Raw genomic sequence first — 15,848 nt, forward strand, 5'->3', positions numbered from 1 at the left:
TCACCTTTCATGATTCCCCTTAATGCTAGAGTTTTCCCCTGAGATTATCTCCAGTTTTTCTTGTGTACAGCTTGTTTGTACAAAGTTGTTTGCATGTTATTTCTCCAAGGGACTGTGAAATGATTGAGGGCAGGGACTGGTTTTGCCTTTTAGTGCTTGGCACATATATTTTTTTAATTAAAGCTTTTTATTTTTCAAAACATATGCATAGACAATTCTTTAACATTAGCCCTTGCAAAACTTTGTGTTCTAATTTTCCCTCCTTGCCCTCATCTCTTCCCCTAGATGGCAACCAGTCCAATATATGTTAAACATGGTATAAAGATATGTTAAATACAATATATGCATACATATTTACACAATTATTGTGCCGCACAAGAAAAATCAAATCAAACCAGTAGTAATGGAAGAAGAAGGAGGAGGAGGAAAGAAGAGGAGGAGGAGGAGGGGAGGAAAGAAGAGGAGGAGGAGGAGGAAGAGGAAGAGGAGGAGGAGGAGGAGGAGGAGGAGGAAAAGGAGGAGGAGGAGGAAAGAAGAGGAAGAAAAGAAAATGCCCTCCTTCCCTGTTCAAGTCTAATCCAAGAGGACTCTGAAAATCTTTGCATGTAAGAGGAAGAGTAGGAGTGAGTTTAAAAAAAATTTTTCTACTAAATTCTCATTTATAAAACCCTCATTTCATATGAAGGTAAAATAAAAACATGGAAACAAAAAAGAAGAAAAATATCACAGGATATATATATATTGGATTTAACATATTTTTAACATGTTTAACATATATTTGAATTATTTGCCACTTAAGGAAAGAGAAAAGGAGAAGGGGGGAAATGTGGAACACAAGGTTTTACAAGTATCAGTTTTGAAAAATTATCCATGCATATGTTTTGAAAATAAAAATCTTTAATAAAAAAAAAAGACTTATCACAAAATGTTCCTTCTCTTAGTTTCAGTTGTGAAGCTATTTTCACCCTTCAGAGAAACAAGAGGTACCATGTACTATGTTTTAGCTGAAGATCATTTGCTGGCACATTCCAAAAGGAATTATGTCCAAATTCTGCAACTTAGGGGTCTCTTATAATGAGGCAGACAACTTGAAGGTTTTACCATGCCTGTATGTGCTTTCCCTCCATTGCTACCCAAGTTCTAAAGTGCTACAACACTTGTCTGTCAACATCCAGAGAGATGTATGGAGTCAAAATCTGCCATCATTTTACAAATCACTTAACAGAAAATGGTGAAAAGATAAAAAAAAAAAAAAATACAACACATAGCTTACCTATCAAGCCTTTTTCTGTACTGGATGTAACGGTTTTATAGGTGGCATCAGTACTAGGATGAGAGTCCGAAGCCTCCTCTGGCTCTGCGGGGGAATCCTCAACCACTCTTCTCTTCACTGTCCCATAATTTGTCTCATATGTGTCTGAGAGAGAGCTCGAAGAGGCCCAGCTTTGTCTCGACTGAACCCATTCTGTGGCATCTTTAGGCTGGCTATTTGTCTGAGAGTAACCCTCTGGATACAAACAAGGCTCACAGTTTGTGGGTTCCACTTCAGCAATGGGGATATCCAAATGAGTGTGTCGATAAGAGTTTAAAAGGTCCCAACTCTTCTGATTCTGAATATTCTGGAAGTTGTCATGGGAACTACTTGAACATGAAGTCCAACTTCCTCGACCACTATCAGCTGCTTCTATGGTAATGTGTTCATGAGAAATCTCCTCAGTGCTCAAAGATGATGAAACTGCTAAACTTTTGACTACTGAAGGTTTTGAGAGGGCCCATCTAAAGATAGAAACAATAGATATGTGAGCAATAAGCCTCCTTTTTTATTTCTTAAAACTTTTTTTGCTAATTAAAAAAAATCTTTTTAAATGAATGCACTGCATGTCTGTGAGGTGCTAATAAGTATCTTAAGTACAACTTAAGTACTCACAAAAGTATGATTGCTAAAATTACAAACAGTAAAAGACATCCCTAAATCTTTTAATGGTATTTAACTTGAATATTAAAATAGAAATTTGAAGAACAGTATTACTGATCAAAATAGCATTCCTTAAAAATTAGCATTAAAACATGTTACAAATCGAATACAAAAATGTAGTTTGTAAATGGCATAATAAGTCAATGTAATATAATTTTGGATTGATCTCAGAGATGATAGTATTCAAAGAGAATATCATAGATTTGACTCCTTTAGAAATTTCTAAAGATTATTAAGCAGTATTTGATTAATATTTAATTAATTTGTTCTTTAAAAAGAAACCAGATTTTACAGATAAAGCCAGTGGTGCAAACCCAACATTATTCAGTGCTTCTTTAACATTTTTTCTAATTTCAAAAACCTGACTGTCCAAAGAGTTTATAATGGATTAAAACAAATTTAAAACAGAAGAACTTTCATTTTCCTTCTTGGTCTTGTAATACCCAAAGAATATTTAGCTGACTGACCAACCTAGGATGGACACTGAGTCAGCTTCTTTAAAAATAATGATGTCTTCTCCAGCTTCCTTCTCCCCTGACTTGTAACCAACTCAGCATTGTTAAAGCAGCTCACCCAATCACGTGCTGGTTGTGATCAATTGTCATTGAAGGATGATCCTTCTTTTCTGCTGCTCCAACTGAGTCCATGCCGCTAAAAGATTGGGGTAAGCACCGATCCTCTTGTAGAGCTGCAGACATTGAGTCAACAGAACAATTACTCACGATGCTGGACCTTGATGAAATCTCACTATGGCTTGAGTCTGAGAAGTTTTCGGATTTTACTGATGGTATAGGGGTATAACCTAAATAAGGAAAAAGAAATATTTACACTAGAAGCAGGCCTAGGAAACAAAACAACAACAAAACTTCACTAATAAATATTTAAAAAACAAAAACAATACACTAAGAATTCTCATTTATTTCTTTGTGTTACAGAAGAAAAGGGAGAAATTTGCAATTACTTAAAAATAGATTTCAATTATATGTCAGTAACAGTAATAGAAATTTATGGTATCAGAGGCTTTTATTTAAAAAATAACCTCTTCAATTTGTTAAAGTTATGGGATTGAAAAAAATCAATAGTACAACAAAGAAAAAATCTATATGTTAGGCTGGTATTATCTATTCACATATCAGAAACAATCTCAAAAGTGTAGTGAAAGTGACTTGCAGACATAAGAAATGGTATAAAACCAATGGATTACAGAAAACATTTAAGTTTTCCAGTAAAACTTAAGAGGAGAAAACCATAATACTCTATACCTACAAATATCTTCATATCTAAAAACTAAAATTCTATTAAAATAATTATTACTTATCAACTTTCACCTGATTATAAAATATGCCTTGTTAAAACGGGATCAAGAACTGAAAAGGTCCCTTAAAGAGTCATTTAATCCAAATGCCTATTCTATACCTGAGACCTCCCTTTGACCAGAGAGCTATCTTATACAATGATTTTACCATTTGTTCCTTTTGCATTTTTAAAAGGTCATGTACCATTTTTTCTTCCTTTTTTTGGTATAAAAGGTACCTTACAAGTTTATTCTAAATTCTCTTTCTTGTCATCACCCCAAACTTACTAGCATTTCCTTTTCTATTCACAGATAAGTTTGACACTAAAATTGTATCCACTAGAAATTTAAAGTTTGCTACAAGTATAACTGATATATCAACATAATCTAATCAATACAATCTGAGGTCCTTTTATAAATAAGCAATCTGAAAAGATTTGAAAGATCTCAAGAGATAGACGAGAATGAGAGGCCATCTAGTCCAAATTATAACTTAACCCATTCAATAGAAGAATTCTTTACTATGTAGAAGATAGTCTATTTCATTCTGGGGGAGCTATTTGGCAATTTTTTCTTCATATTGAGTTGAAATTTGGCTATTACCTCCAGTTCTATCTTTGGAGTCAAAGAAAATTTCAATCCCTCTGCCAAAAATCTTTCAATTACATGAAAACAACTATTATAATGTTACTTGGCGTAATGGTCCAAAGTCCTGGATTTAAAGAGGTCAGGAAGCCCTGGATTTGAAAGTCACCTCTGAAATTTTGTCCATGGACTGATTGCCTAATTGCTCTGAGGCTATTTCCTAAACCGTAAAATGGGAATAATACATGTAATGGTCACGGTAAAATTTAAATAAGATAATGTATGTAAAGCATTTTGCAAATTCCAAAACTATCAAATGTTAGCTATTATTGTTACCATCATCATCATTATTATCCTGCTTCCTTCATCCTTTACATTTTAGTAGTCAGCTCTTTCTTGGATATTCTTTAACTTGTCAAGACTGTCATAAAAATGTGTTAGTTAGAACTCACTACATGCTCCCGCTGTGAAAGTTCAATGGGACTATTTCATTTCCAGTATGTTAAACATTGGTTTTCTCAATGTAGCCTGAAATTACATTAGCTTTCCTAGCTAACACATACATACTATTATGTATCTGAGCTATAGCTCAAATTTGGAAGCCTTTAAAACACTGAGTACTTTTTTATATGAACTTATTGCTGGACTATGCCTGCCTCATCCTATATCTTTGAAATAAATTTTTTTTAACCTAACTGCAGAAAATCACATTTTTCCTGATTAAATGTCAAGTTATCTTTTTGGTTCTTGTCATTCAAAATGTTGATTATTTTAATTTTATATACATAGCATCTATTTGTTTATCTCAATAACTGGGGAAAATGTTAGATTACAGATTCCTAAAGAAATCCACTAGTGATCTCCTCAAAATTGGCAATGAAAAGCAAGTTGTACCTAACAACAAATTTGAAGTTTCCAGTAATATCCCTAATTTGTGTGTATGTACACACACACACACACATACACACACATACATATATAAAAATATGGAAATTCTCATTTTATTTGATGTTTTACAAGTTCAGATTAAAAAAAAATTGAAATTCTTAAAGCTGGCATTGTTTTTTTTTTTTTTAAATGTCTAGTTATTCAGTTCTGAGTCTAGCTAGCTGTACTATTATCTATCCTACATTTTCTTACCCACAAACAACAGTTAAATTCTTTATTGAAGTCTATGTGAATAATTTTTAACCAATTCTTTTGATTTCTGATAAATTATTAGTGATCATCATTTCTCTTTCTAAATGCTCACAAATCAAGACAACAAGTTCCTTTAATAATATAGTCTAGAATTTTCCAAGAAATAGCAATAAAGCCTACATTTGCAGCCCCATGATTCTTCCTTTTTTGAACATACATACCAAAATTGCCCTTCCTGTGGTACCTTTCTTGTTCTTCATAAGTTTTCAAAGATCAACAATAATTTGTTCTGTTCTCCATTCCCCACTTTCTCTTTCTTTATTGGAGTTAAATCTCCAATGAAGAGGTGGACTTCTCACTAAAGCCAACCTCTGATATCTCAGATCTATGCCCTCTGAGGAAAAAATTAGGATGATTTTCATAATTATCAAGATGACACATATAATGAATATACTAATAATTTAGATTTCAGATCACTATTTCATTTGACCCAAGAGGGGCTACTTCCTTGTGCCTTTTATCTCTGACACCCTTCCTATTTGAAAGTGTTCCCCTTCTCCTTTGTTTCCTTTCCTAAGACATTTCAGTTCAGGACTATATACGATCTACTTAATTGTTTAACAGCAAGAGGTATATTTAGGGATAAGCTCCAATTAGCCCTCCCCTCTGTAAAGTTCTTAGGACATCACCTCTCTGCCACCCGCCATTGCCTAGATTCATCCCAAATTAAAAGCTATCACTAAGCTTCCTATACCTCATACCAAACATCAGCTCCCCTGGCTTCAAGTGTGACAAGCTATTGTTGTCTCTGAATCCCTGACTTTTTAGGCCTTCCCTGCCTCCTTTATGAACTCCTAAAAGATTCTGTCTTTTCCTCTAGAAGCTCAAAACTTCTTTGATTCTTTGAAGTCTGCCCCTCTAACACATCTCCCCAACTATTCTCTCCCAATTGATTTATTTATCCCTGAGAAAGGAGGGAATGTAGTTGGTGTACTCACACAGAAACATAGTGAAAACTTTTGTCTTGAGCAATACTATAAAATACTATAGTATTTTACTTTACTATACTATACTATACTACATTGTATTTTATATTGTATTATACTTTATATACATTATACTTTATTATACTATATTATACTTTATTATACTATACTACATTATATTTTATATTATACTTTATATACATTATACTATACTATACTATATTATACTTTATTATACTTTACTATACTATACTATATTACATTATACTTTATATATATTATACTTTACTATACTACACTATACTATACTATACTATACTATACTATACTATACTATACTATACTATACCATACTATACTATACCATACTGTACCATACTGTACCATACTGTACCATACTGTACCATACTATACCATACTATACTACATACTACATTGAACAATGGTGCTGAAAGCCTCCCAGGCAGCCTTCAGGCAGTAGTTTCCACAGCAGTCTTTGTCTCTGCCACTTGAGGACCTTTTCTTGATTGACTCAATGGTACATGTTTCCCCATGCTGTGGAAACAGTCCTGAATTCACACTATACTCAACACTTTTCCTCTAGTAGACAAGCCAATCTGGAAGTGATTTTGTTATCCTAAAGCTAATCTGACCATCAAATATGTGAACAAACTCAATCTTGCCACTTTTCTACTTGAGGTAGAAAGTGAGAATGAGACTTTAGACTATGGTTGTATAATTTATCTGGATGTCTTGCTTTCTGACCAGGAAGACTTGAAGGAAACCCCCTGAGAAGGGCAAACTTTGACTGGTACACTGATGGATCCTTCCTCAGAAATAAAGAAGAAGAATTGGTTGGTAATGGCATTACCACTGCCACAGATGTCACTGAAGCTTCATCACTACCTGATGTCTATTCAGCACAAGTGAACTTGAGACAGTAACAAGGGCTTGTGAATTAGGAAAAGGAAAAAGGATTAATATCTACATTAACATCTACCCATTAAAAAATCAGAAAAAGGTGTCTTGTCTATTAGACTGCTTACTGACTCCCCAGGCCATAGGAGTAATTAAAATTCCAGAGTACAGCTGAGAAAACAGCATTCATGCCCAAGGAAATGATTTGGCTGACCAGGTAGCTAAAATCACAGTGTTAACTCCCGGAATTCTTTTAGCAAGAGTCCCTAAGGTAACTTAAGACTTTGCCCCATTGGTATAACCTTAACATGTCCATTTCAGCCGAGTTGATCTGCCATTAATAAACCTCTTAGCCTAACTAAGGAAAAAAATGCTACAGCTCAGAAGAGAATGCAAATCACAAAGCAAGAAAAGCTTCAGAAGGAAGGATGTAAATATAATAAGACTATAGGATTATGGGTTGATCCAAATGGAAATGTAGTACTCTCTAAGAACTCCTTCCCTATGATGGAACATCTTTATTCATGCAGGCATTAGGAACCTGCTAATTGGTGGAATTTTCACAGGGCTTCTGTCGCCATCTATGGGATGTGTCCCACCTGCCCCAAGCACAATCCATCCAAATCCTTTGAAGCCAGCTCTTAGTTTCTTCTCCCAGATGCACCCTTTGAAACCTGGCAGGTTGACTTCATTTAATTGCCATTTGCCTATGTTACAAATATGCTTTGGCTATGATTTGTATGTCTTGCGGTGGATGAAAGTGTTCCCTATCATACTGCCAAAGGGGGAGGTACCTAAAGAAATACATAGGGATAGAAATGCCCATTTCACAGGAGCTTCAATTTAGCTAAGCTGCTTTCATCCCGGGCAATCACTCACTCAGCACCTCCATTGTACACCCAGTCATCAGGGATGGTTGCAAGAATGGGATACTTGAAGTCTCCTTTGATAAGTTCTCTGAAGAGCTAGGTTATCCCCTGCCCCAAAGCCCTTCCTTTAGCCCTACCAAGTTTAAGATCCAGATCATCTGGTTCCCATAAACTCAGTCCTTATGAGACACCCAATGCCACTGTACCCGTGAATGGGAAGCACAGTAGCTAAAGGCTCCCTCTAACAACAATGTATTGGACTGGCTCAAAAAATATCAGACTTACCAATTTATCCCATTCTTTAGGAATCTCAACTGAGGCTCATCCCTAATACAACCTGGTGATTGGGTCTACTGGAAATGCCATCTTCAAAAGCACGCTTCGCAGCCACAATGGTAAGGGCCCTTTGAAATTCTGCTCACCAATGTACCCAGACTCTGGGAAGTGGAGTCCTAGATCTACCTGCCACATCTTAAAAGGTAAATACTACCTACCTTAAATACAGACCCTACAGATGATCTGACCTTGAAAAATCAAACAGGGAATGAAGCAGCTGACATTTGAGTTAGGTAAGTGTTCTCAAGACCCCTGGGATGAGAAGCAGCCAACAGCAAATATAGACAGCTGTACCCGAGAAACTGGACATAAGCTGAAGGTTTACACTTGTTCTATAAACTAAATCATTCCTTTCTTACTACTATAATAGTCTTTGGCCTGGCATTTTCCGAAATGATCACTCTACTCCTAATCCCTTTACTATAATGAAAAGGCATTTATGATTCACCCTCTGTTAGGGGCCCAATTGAATGTTTCTCTGAAATGCGTAATTTAAGTAATTGTAGGGCATATTATTTGAGGCCCCAAACCCTTGAAGCTTTTGCCATCACCACACCATTAGAAGCCTGGATCCAGGCTAACCCTAACTCCAACAGGTGGGTTCTATTTTAATGGTTCTTTGAGGCAGCATGCTCCAAAAACTCCAGAATCTCCCCCAAACTAAGAAGCTACCCAGTCTTAGTCTGCTTCACAGAATAGTAGCTTATTATATAAAGGGAACAGCCAGTGCCCCCATCATTACTTCTATCTTCCTAACAACACACACTATCCACAGTAGTCCCTAGAAGGAAAACTACCCATGAGAAAAAGCATACTATCCAAGAACTAATAGACTTAATAGCAAGTTTTAGAGTTCCTAATATATTAGACCTTTACCTAGAGCATCTATTACACTCTAGGGTTTCTCTGGAAAATGAAGCTCTGTATTCAGGGCAAAAGTGGCATATGGGCCCTCACATTAGATCACAAAATCCCATGTAATTCAATTTTACCTTTATTCTGAATTCTACATGGGTTGCTTTCCTAAATGTTTTCTTTGATTCTTCTGGCCACTTCCTGCCCTCAAAGATTCCTCTGAGGCATCTCCTGACACTGAAAAAGCTCCTTGTAACATGAGAAATGCAGCACCCTGCCCCAATAAATTAGGCATCAGACTTCTGATCTTTGCCCACAAAAAGGCAACTATAAAGCCATCTGGGTTGACACAGGAATCCCACAAAGGCTTCTTTGGTCCATAATAATTCCAGAGCTAAAAACACCCATGCCTGCACTGCACTCTGAGTTTCACTCACTCTGGAATTCACCCTCTGATACTTTTGCCTTTGCTGTTGAATTGTCTCCTTACACAGGACATCCATATGTAGTTCTATACTATATTACAATCTTCCCTTCTGGGAAGGTTTCTGGATTTTTATCTACCCTATGCCGAAGTTGTCACTATTTTCAGGGAACTCCACTGAAGTTCCTCTCCAGTTCTGATGTTCCTCCATCAGCAATAAAGGCTTGTTTTCTTGCCCACTGTGGCCCTATTGGCATCTGTTATTGGATCCCTAAAGGGTACCACAGCCACCTTTGATACACTGTACCTATCTGTCAAGAACCTCTCAGCAGAGCTAGCCACAGGCCTGGAGTGTACAGGGAAGTTTGTTACCAACCTCTAAACATAAGTTGATTCATTTGCCCTTGCGATACTGCAAAACCATAGGGTGCTGAACACCCTAATGACCAAAGAGGGGGAGGGCGACCCACAGCATCCTCACTGGGAAGAAAATGTTTCTATGTCAACCAAGCTTCTCATAGAGACGAAGACTTTAGTGCTCTAAACAAGCCATCCAAAGATTTATAGGGTCAAAGAATAGGGGTCAAAACATTCTGAAAAATATCTTGCCCTTACCTTTCTTTGATCTACTCTCCTGATTGCCTGAAGGCTTTGGTAGAATTCGCCTGTCCTTCCTGCATTCATAGCTCTCTTAATTTGCCTTGCTATATATCTTGGCATTTGCTTTCTAACTTATTATTATTACATAAAATCAAAATCATATTTCAAATTAACATCTCATCAAAAACACTATTATGGCTGACATATAGTTTCCCTATTTTTCCCTTTTGATGAGATCTATTTTAACTTTAATTCTGAGATCAATTATTGTCCCTGCTTTAACTTAATAAATCTACTCCTGACCTTTATGTTCATTTCTTGTTTCCTCTCCTTCTAAGCTCCTTTTCTTTACTTCTGTCCTCTAGCCTTCCAATTACTTAACCCATACTCCCCCCCCCATCCTTTTCTTCCCTCTTGATCCCTTTCTGATTGAGGAAAAATGATTATGCTTTTCATAATTATCAAAGAGATAATGTGTAATGAATATACTAATAATTTAGAATTTTTAGAATTGCCTTTTCTGGCGTGGGAATTGAGTCTTACAATGCAGCTTGAAATGATCAATAAATTCTTGACAACTCTCTACTGTGTATTTTAAGTGAATCAAAGATTGTAGAACCTGTTCCCATAACAGAACTCTGGTCCTGTCCCCTCCATCAAGTAATGAACCACATGATCTGAAATGAAAACTTCTTAGGTTTTCCCACAGAACCAGACAACTCAGATCGTCCTCTTTTGTGGGCTTGTCATGGGAAAACACTCAGACTCTGAAATTGACTATATTGTAATCTACCTTCCCTTTCCCTTCCCATTTATGATTTGTGTATAAAATCTCTACTTTTCCTGGAATAGGAAGTAGTTTCCTTCCCAGGAGAAATTTCAGTTTTCAAATTTTATTTCTTACTCTGAAAGTGACTAATTAAACTGCTATTTGATCTCTAAAATCTCTTGGCTCTGCTTTGTGAAGCACCAACTACCCAGTATAGAAACCAAAACAATAAAAATTTGGTTAGCTTATTTCCAATAGCAGAAGGTCCCTTTGTTCACATCCTTCTCTAATTTTCAGTCTCTCCCTCTATAGACGTTTCTTCAATAGGGCCACAAACGTGTAAAAAAAAATAATAATCACAATTCCACTATCCCTTCAAGCCAATATCCTCAAACTCTTTTCCCTTTCATAGTCAAAAATCTTAGTTAAAACTAGGATTATTCATCAACTCTATTTCCACCTCTTATTCAGTTCTTAATCCTGACTTCTGTTAGTTAACTAAAAATGCTCCAAACAAAGTTACCAATCATTTCTTAATTACCAGATACAATTATCTTTTCTTGTTCTCATCTTTCTTGACTTCTCTGCAACATGTTAACATATATGTTTCACATTTTCCTGGAAATTTTCTATTTGGGCTTTTTTGTCACTGTTCCTTCTTGTTTACAGTGTCTTCAATATCCTTTGCTGAATTCTCACATATGTTCCCATCCTTTTACTACAAATGTATCCTTTTAAAGCTCTGTCCTGGTTCCTTCTGTCAGTCGTCTTCTCCCTCTCTCCCACTCCACTGCCTTCCCCCTCCCTCCCTCCCTCCCTCCCTCCGTCTCTGATGTCTATTATACAGACTCATCCTTAAGAGTCTACCTATTTATGAACTCCAGTTCCAAACACTTTACTTATTGTAACTTCTGAAATGTGTATAGTATAGGCATCTCAAATCTGACTTCTAAATAGAATTCATTATCTTTTTTTTTTTTTTTTCCAACACCTACAATGGCTAGAGATCTAAGCTCATAGATAGATAGACAATACCTACTATTTAGCCTCAGACTAGCTATATGACCTAAGGAAAGTCACTTAACTCAGTTGCCTTGGTTTCCAAAACTGTAAGATGAGATACAAATACAACTTATCTTACATGGTTATTCTAAGCAACAAATGAGATACCATTTCTACAAATCACTTAGCACAGTGCCTGGCACAAAATTGGTGTTTAATACATGCTTGTTCCCTTCTCTCCCCTTCCAGTGATTCAGATGAATAATCTTAAGAGCATTCTCAAGTCCTTACTTTGCTTTATTACCACCACTCCCAAAATTTAGTTACTTAATCAATCTCAAAATTCCTACCTCCAGGAAATCTCATATTTTTCCTTCTCTTCCCACAAGTTTGCCTCATGTCTCTCTCTTTTGCCATCCTTCATCTATAAAACTGCCAAAATGGTATTCCTAAAACATAGATCTGACTGACCATGTCATAAGAAAGCTCAATGTCACCCTTGTGGCTTTAGGATAAACTTTTGTTTGACATTTAAAACCCTTCACAATTTGACTCTAGAGTTTACCTTTCCAATATTTTTTTTCCCCCCTGCTGAGGCAATTGGGGTTAAATGACTTACCCAGGGTCACACAACTAGGAAGTATTAAGTATCTGAGACTAGAATTGAATTCAGATCCTCCAGACTTCAGGACTGGTGCTCTATGCACTGCGCCACCTCGCTGCCCCTGGGTTTCTCAATCTCCCCAGCTGCTAGTATATCACCCCAATCCTAAACCTATTATTTTAAATATGTCTATGTATGTAGTTTAAGTTTTTAAAAATTATTTTTATCTATTGTATTTGCTATCTTATCTCTTTCCCCTATACAATGTAAACTCCTTGAAGGCATAGATTTTTGTTTCTGTTTTTACATATCCAATGCTTGGCACATTATCACTTACAAAAGTCATTGATTGACTGCTTTCTTTCTACTTTGTAATGTAGTTTGTCCAGGCCAGATGATGAACATGTTGAAATTAATTAGGTATTCTCTTATCATCCCTTCATTTATCTGAGGTTTCACTTACCTATTAATCAATTCTGTGCTATCCTTAGTACAAATAAATGAAATCCTTTGTTGTCAAGTAGAACAGGTCACATCTACATGATCTCAAACTTTAGCCATCCCAGATTCCCTTAGCAGATGTGTCTGTTTAGACCAGCATGACAAAAAAGAAGCTTAAGATTGGGTAAAGTCAGTCAATGAAAAGTCAAGAACATATTAATCAAGGGTCATGAAATCCGAGGAATAAAAAGGGTAATGCCAAACCCCCAGCATATTCTATAACAAAATTTGAGTTTAGAAATTCATGGCCTAAGAAACTTAATGTTATATTTATTAGAGCATATAAACATTCAACCAAAAACTAAACAACCACAAACCCTAAACAATAAGCATTCAATTTTTCCAAAAGAAATAATCTTTTGAATTCTATTTATTCTCCCATATTTTCTGATGTTTTTAGTCCATTTTCTTGAGTCAATAAGGATTTCTGGCGTGAAGATAGGAAAGTAATGTGGCAGACTAAAATTAGCAGGAAATTAAGGTAGTGTCCCATCTACTCCACCAATCATGAATATATAATCTAAAGAAAAAAAGAATGTGTTCTTATATAAATTCAGTGTCCCAAGGGGGAAGTGGATTTAAAATACTCTGCTGAAGTCTGGTTAAAATCATAAAGTTTTTTCTAGAACAAATGATCATTCTTCTATGTGAATTCATTCAATGAAAAAAAACAGTCTTATACATTTGGAGATATTCAGTTCACCCACATAAAAAGTAATACTTTAATAATAGATAGAGCTTTAATTATTATACAATTGCTCTCATTTTGCAAAAAAAAGAAGAGAAAAAGCAACTTAATAATAAAAGTGCTATCAATTAAAAACTAAACATCTATAGCCAATTATCTTAAATATGTGTACTATGCTCACAAAGGGGAATGGGCCACAGTATGAGATCAGAATAAATATATTTCCAATTAGTAGAAAAGAAATTTAAAGTACAGGCCTGGGAAAAAATGAGTCAGCAACAATCTCTCATTGTGCAAAGAACTGCACTCTTACATACTAAATGACATGAGATTTAGTTTTTTAAAAACCTGACAGACTTGTAGTCCCCCTTCCAACAAAAAGTTTTCAAAGTACTATATACATGATACTGATATAACAGTGGCTAGCACTGACTTGCTATTATTATAGAATAATCATGGATACAATTAATACATAATTTGTATAACTCAGTATCCTAAAATCAATTATGACAAATATTAAATCACTGGTTCTCACAAGTCCAAATCAAATAAATTTACATAAAATTACTAGATCTGTTGGGATAATTATTTTCAAATTCAAACATGAAAAAGGAAGGCTACTAGCTTTTTTATTCCACCAGGGATTATTTTGGTTATTACATCCATGGTTATTTTACCTCAAAATCAACAGATTACAGTTTTGTTGGCTTGGGTTAAGTCATTATAACCATTGCAAATCATATATGAAAGAATGGGAAATGTTTGCAAAATGACTTTTAAAAATAGTGCCTCAAAACATTTCAAAGGAAGAACCCCTTCAAGCCTATAGTTCTTCCTAACAACATAACAATTTAAATTTAATGCTATCCTTAGGATCAGGACATACAGTGTCATTCTTCATTTCTCCCCAAGTATGGGGAACAATTTTACAGACACATCAAAGTTATTTAATACTTCTAAATAGTTATTGACAAATGAAATTTTCATATAAAACTGATTTAGTTCTTTTTACATACATATAATGAAATCAGAGGAAACAATGACTTAAAAATCTTATGTTATATGTTATATGAGGGATTATCTCAGAGAGGAAATTACCAATGGCACTGTCAGAATTAAAATCTAGATTTTCTGATAACTGATCCATGGCTTTCCTTATCTTAAACAAGAAAGAATTAAACAACCTCTTTAATACCTGCCTGAAAAAAAAACCTTTTTTTCTCTCACTCACTGTATTCTTCTGAAGACATATCTTACTTATGATGTTCTCCATAATCACCTGAAATTTTTATCTATTAAACAACAGATCTATTAAACAAATTAAAGATACTCAAATAGAGGGAGTTCACAAGAGTAAAACCAAGTGAGAGCAAGTAAATATATTTTTCTAATTGGTTCCCAAAAGTTATTTTTAAATAATGAATCATCTGGTTAGTCTCAAGGAAATATGCTCATAAACAAATTTAAAAGTAGAAACCATTTGCTAACTATATCACTGATATTTGGAAACTTATTAAGAAGGAACTTGGTTTTCTGAAAATTATTATTAGGATTAAATAACTTCCACATCCTATATCAATTATGTTGCTGCATGTAGGACATAAAATATAAAAAGTCTGCCAGAGTAAATATTATCATAATATATTAATAAAACAGCATGTGAAAATATGGCATTTTAATTCCAGATTTTTATTTTTTTTTATTTCTACAGAAATTCTAACCTTAGCACTAACATGGACTAATAATGAAATATTCACAAGTGCAATTTCTTTTTGCCTAGACTTTCTATATGAACAAAGAATGTAAACTATTAAGAATTTACATCCATATTAATAATAAAATAATAAATAATGAAATAAATTCAACTCTAAGATAAAATAAATAACAAAATAAATAAATGTTTTTAAATCGCATCTTAGAGTGTCTTCCTTCTTCTAGGCTTGAACGGCAAACAAAAGCAGTTGAAAGGGTCCCTGGAGTGGCTAGCTGTGTTGGAGTTGTCCCTTTCTTTTTCATCCCTGATGATTTCATATCCTCCATTATTAGCCTTTTCCTTTCCAGAGCTCTCTGGGTCTTGAATGGTATCTGTAGTCTCTTCCCTTAACTCTAGTCTCTCCCTTGATGGGGTCCTTTCCCTAAATCTTCTAAATACAGAAGTTATTCTTTTTTTGGTTGTGCTCTCACAATCTGGCCTGTTTCTAGTTTCCTCAGTGGCATTCTCCATCCTGTCTGTTGCTTTTTGGTCTCTAGTTTCCTCAGTGGCATTCTCGATTCTGTCTGTTTTTTTGTCTCTAGTTTCCTC

General features: G+C 35.1%; 1 protein-coding gene across 13 annotated transcripts in view; it reads right to left on the reverse strand.

Annotated features, from left to right (window-relative positions):
* RAPGEF6 (Rap guanine nucleotide exchange factor 6) overlaps positions 1 to 15,848 on the reverse strand; it is a 235,132-nt gene that overhangs the window by 7,524 nt on the left and 211,760 nt on the right. For 11 of the 13 annotated variants that reach the window (XM_074290952.1, XM_074290954.1, XM_074290947.1 and 8 more), the window contains 2 exons: positions 2,549 to 2,777; positions 1,274 to 1,776 (listed from right to left, as the gene is read on the reverse strand). In XM_074290952.1, coding sequence (XP_074147053.1) covers positions 1,274 to 1,776; positions 2,549 to 2,777 — 732 coding nt within the window. The remainder of the gene's footprint in view (positions 1 to 1,273; positions 1,777 to 2,548; positions 2,778 to 15,848) is intronic. The other 2 variants (XM_074290955.1, XM_074290950.1) reach the window with 1 other exon arrangement.

Source organism: Sminthopsis crassicaudata, chromosome 2, assembly GCF_048593235.1.
Source record: "Sminthopsis crassicaudata isolate SCR6 chromosome 2, ASM4859323v1, whole genome shotgun sequence".
NCBI classification, from domain to species: domain Eukaryota; kingdom Metazoa; phylum Chordata; class Mammalia; order Dasyuromorphia; family Dasyuridae; genus Sminthopsis; species Sminthopsis crassicaudata.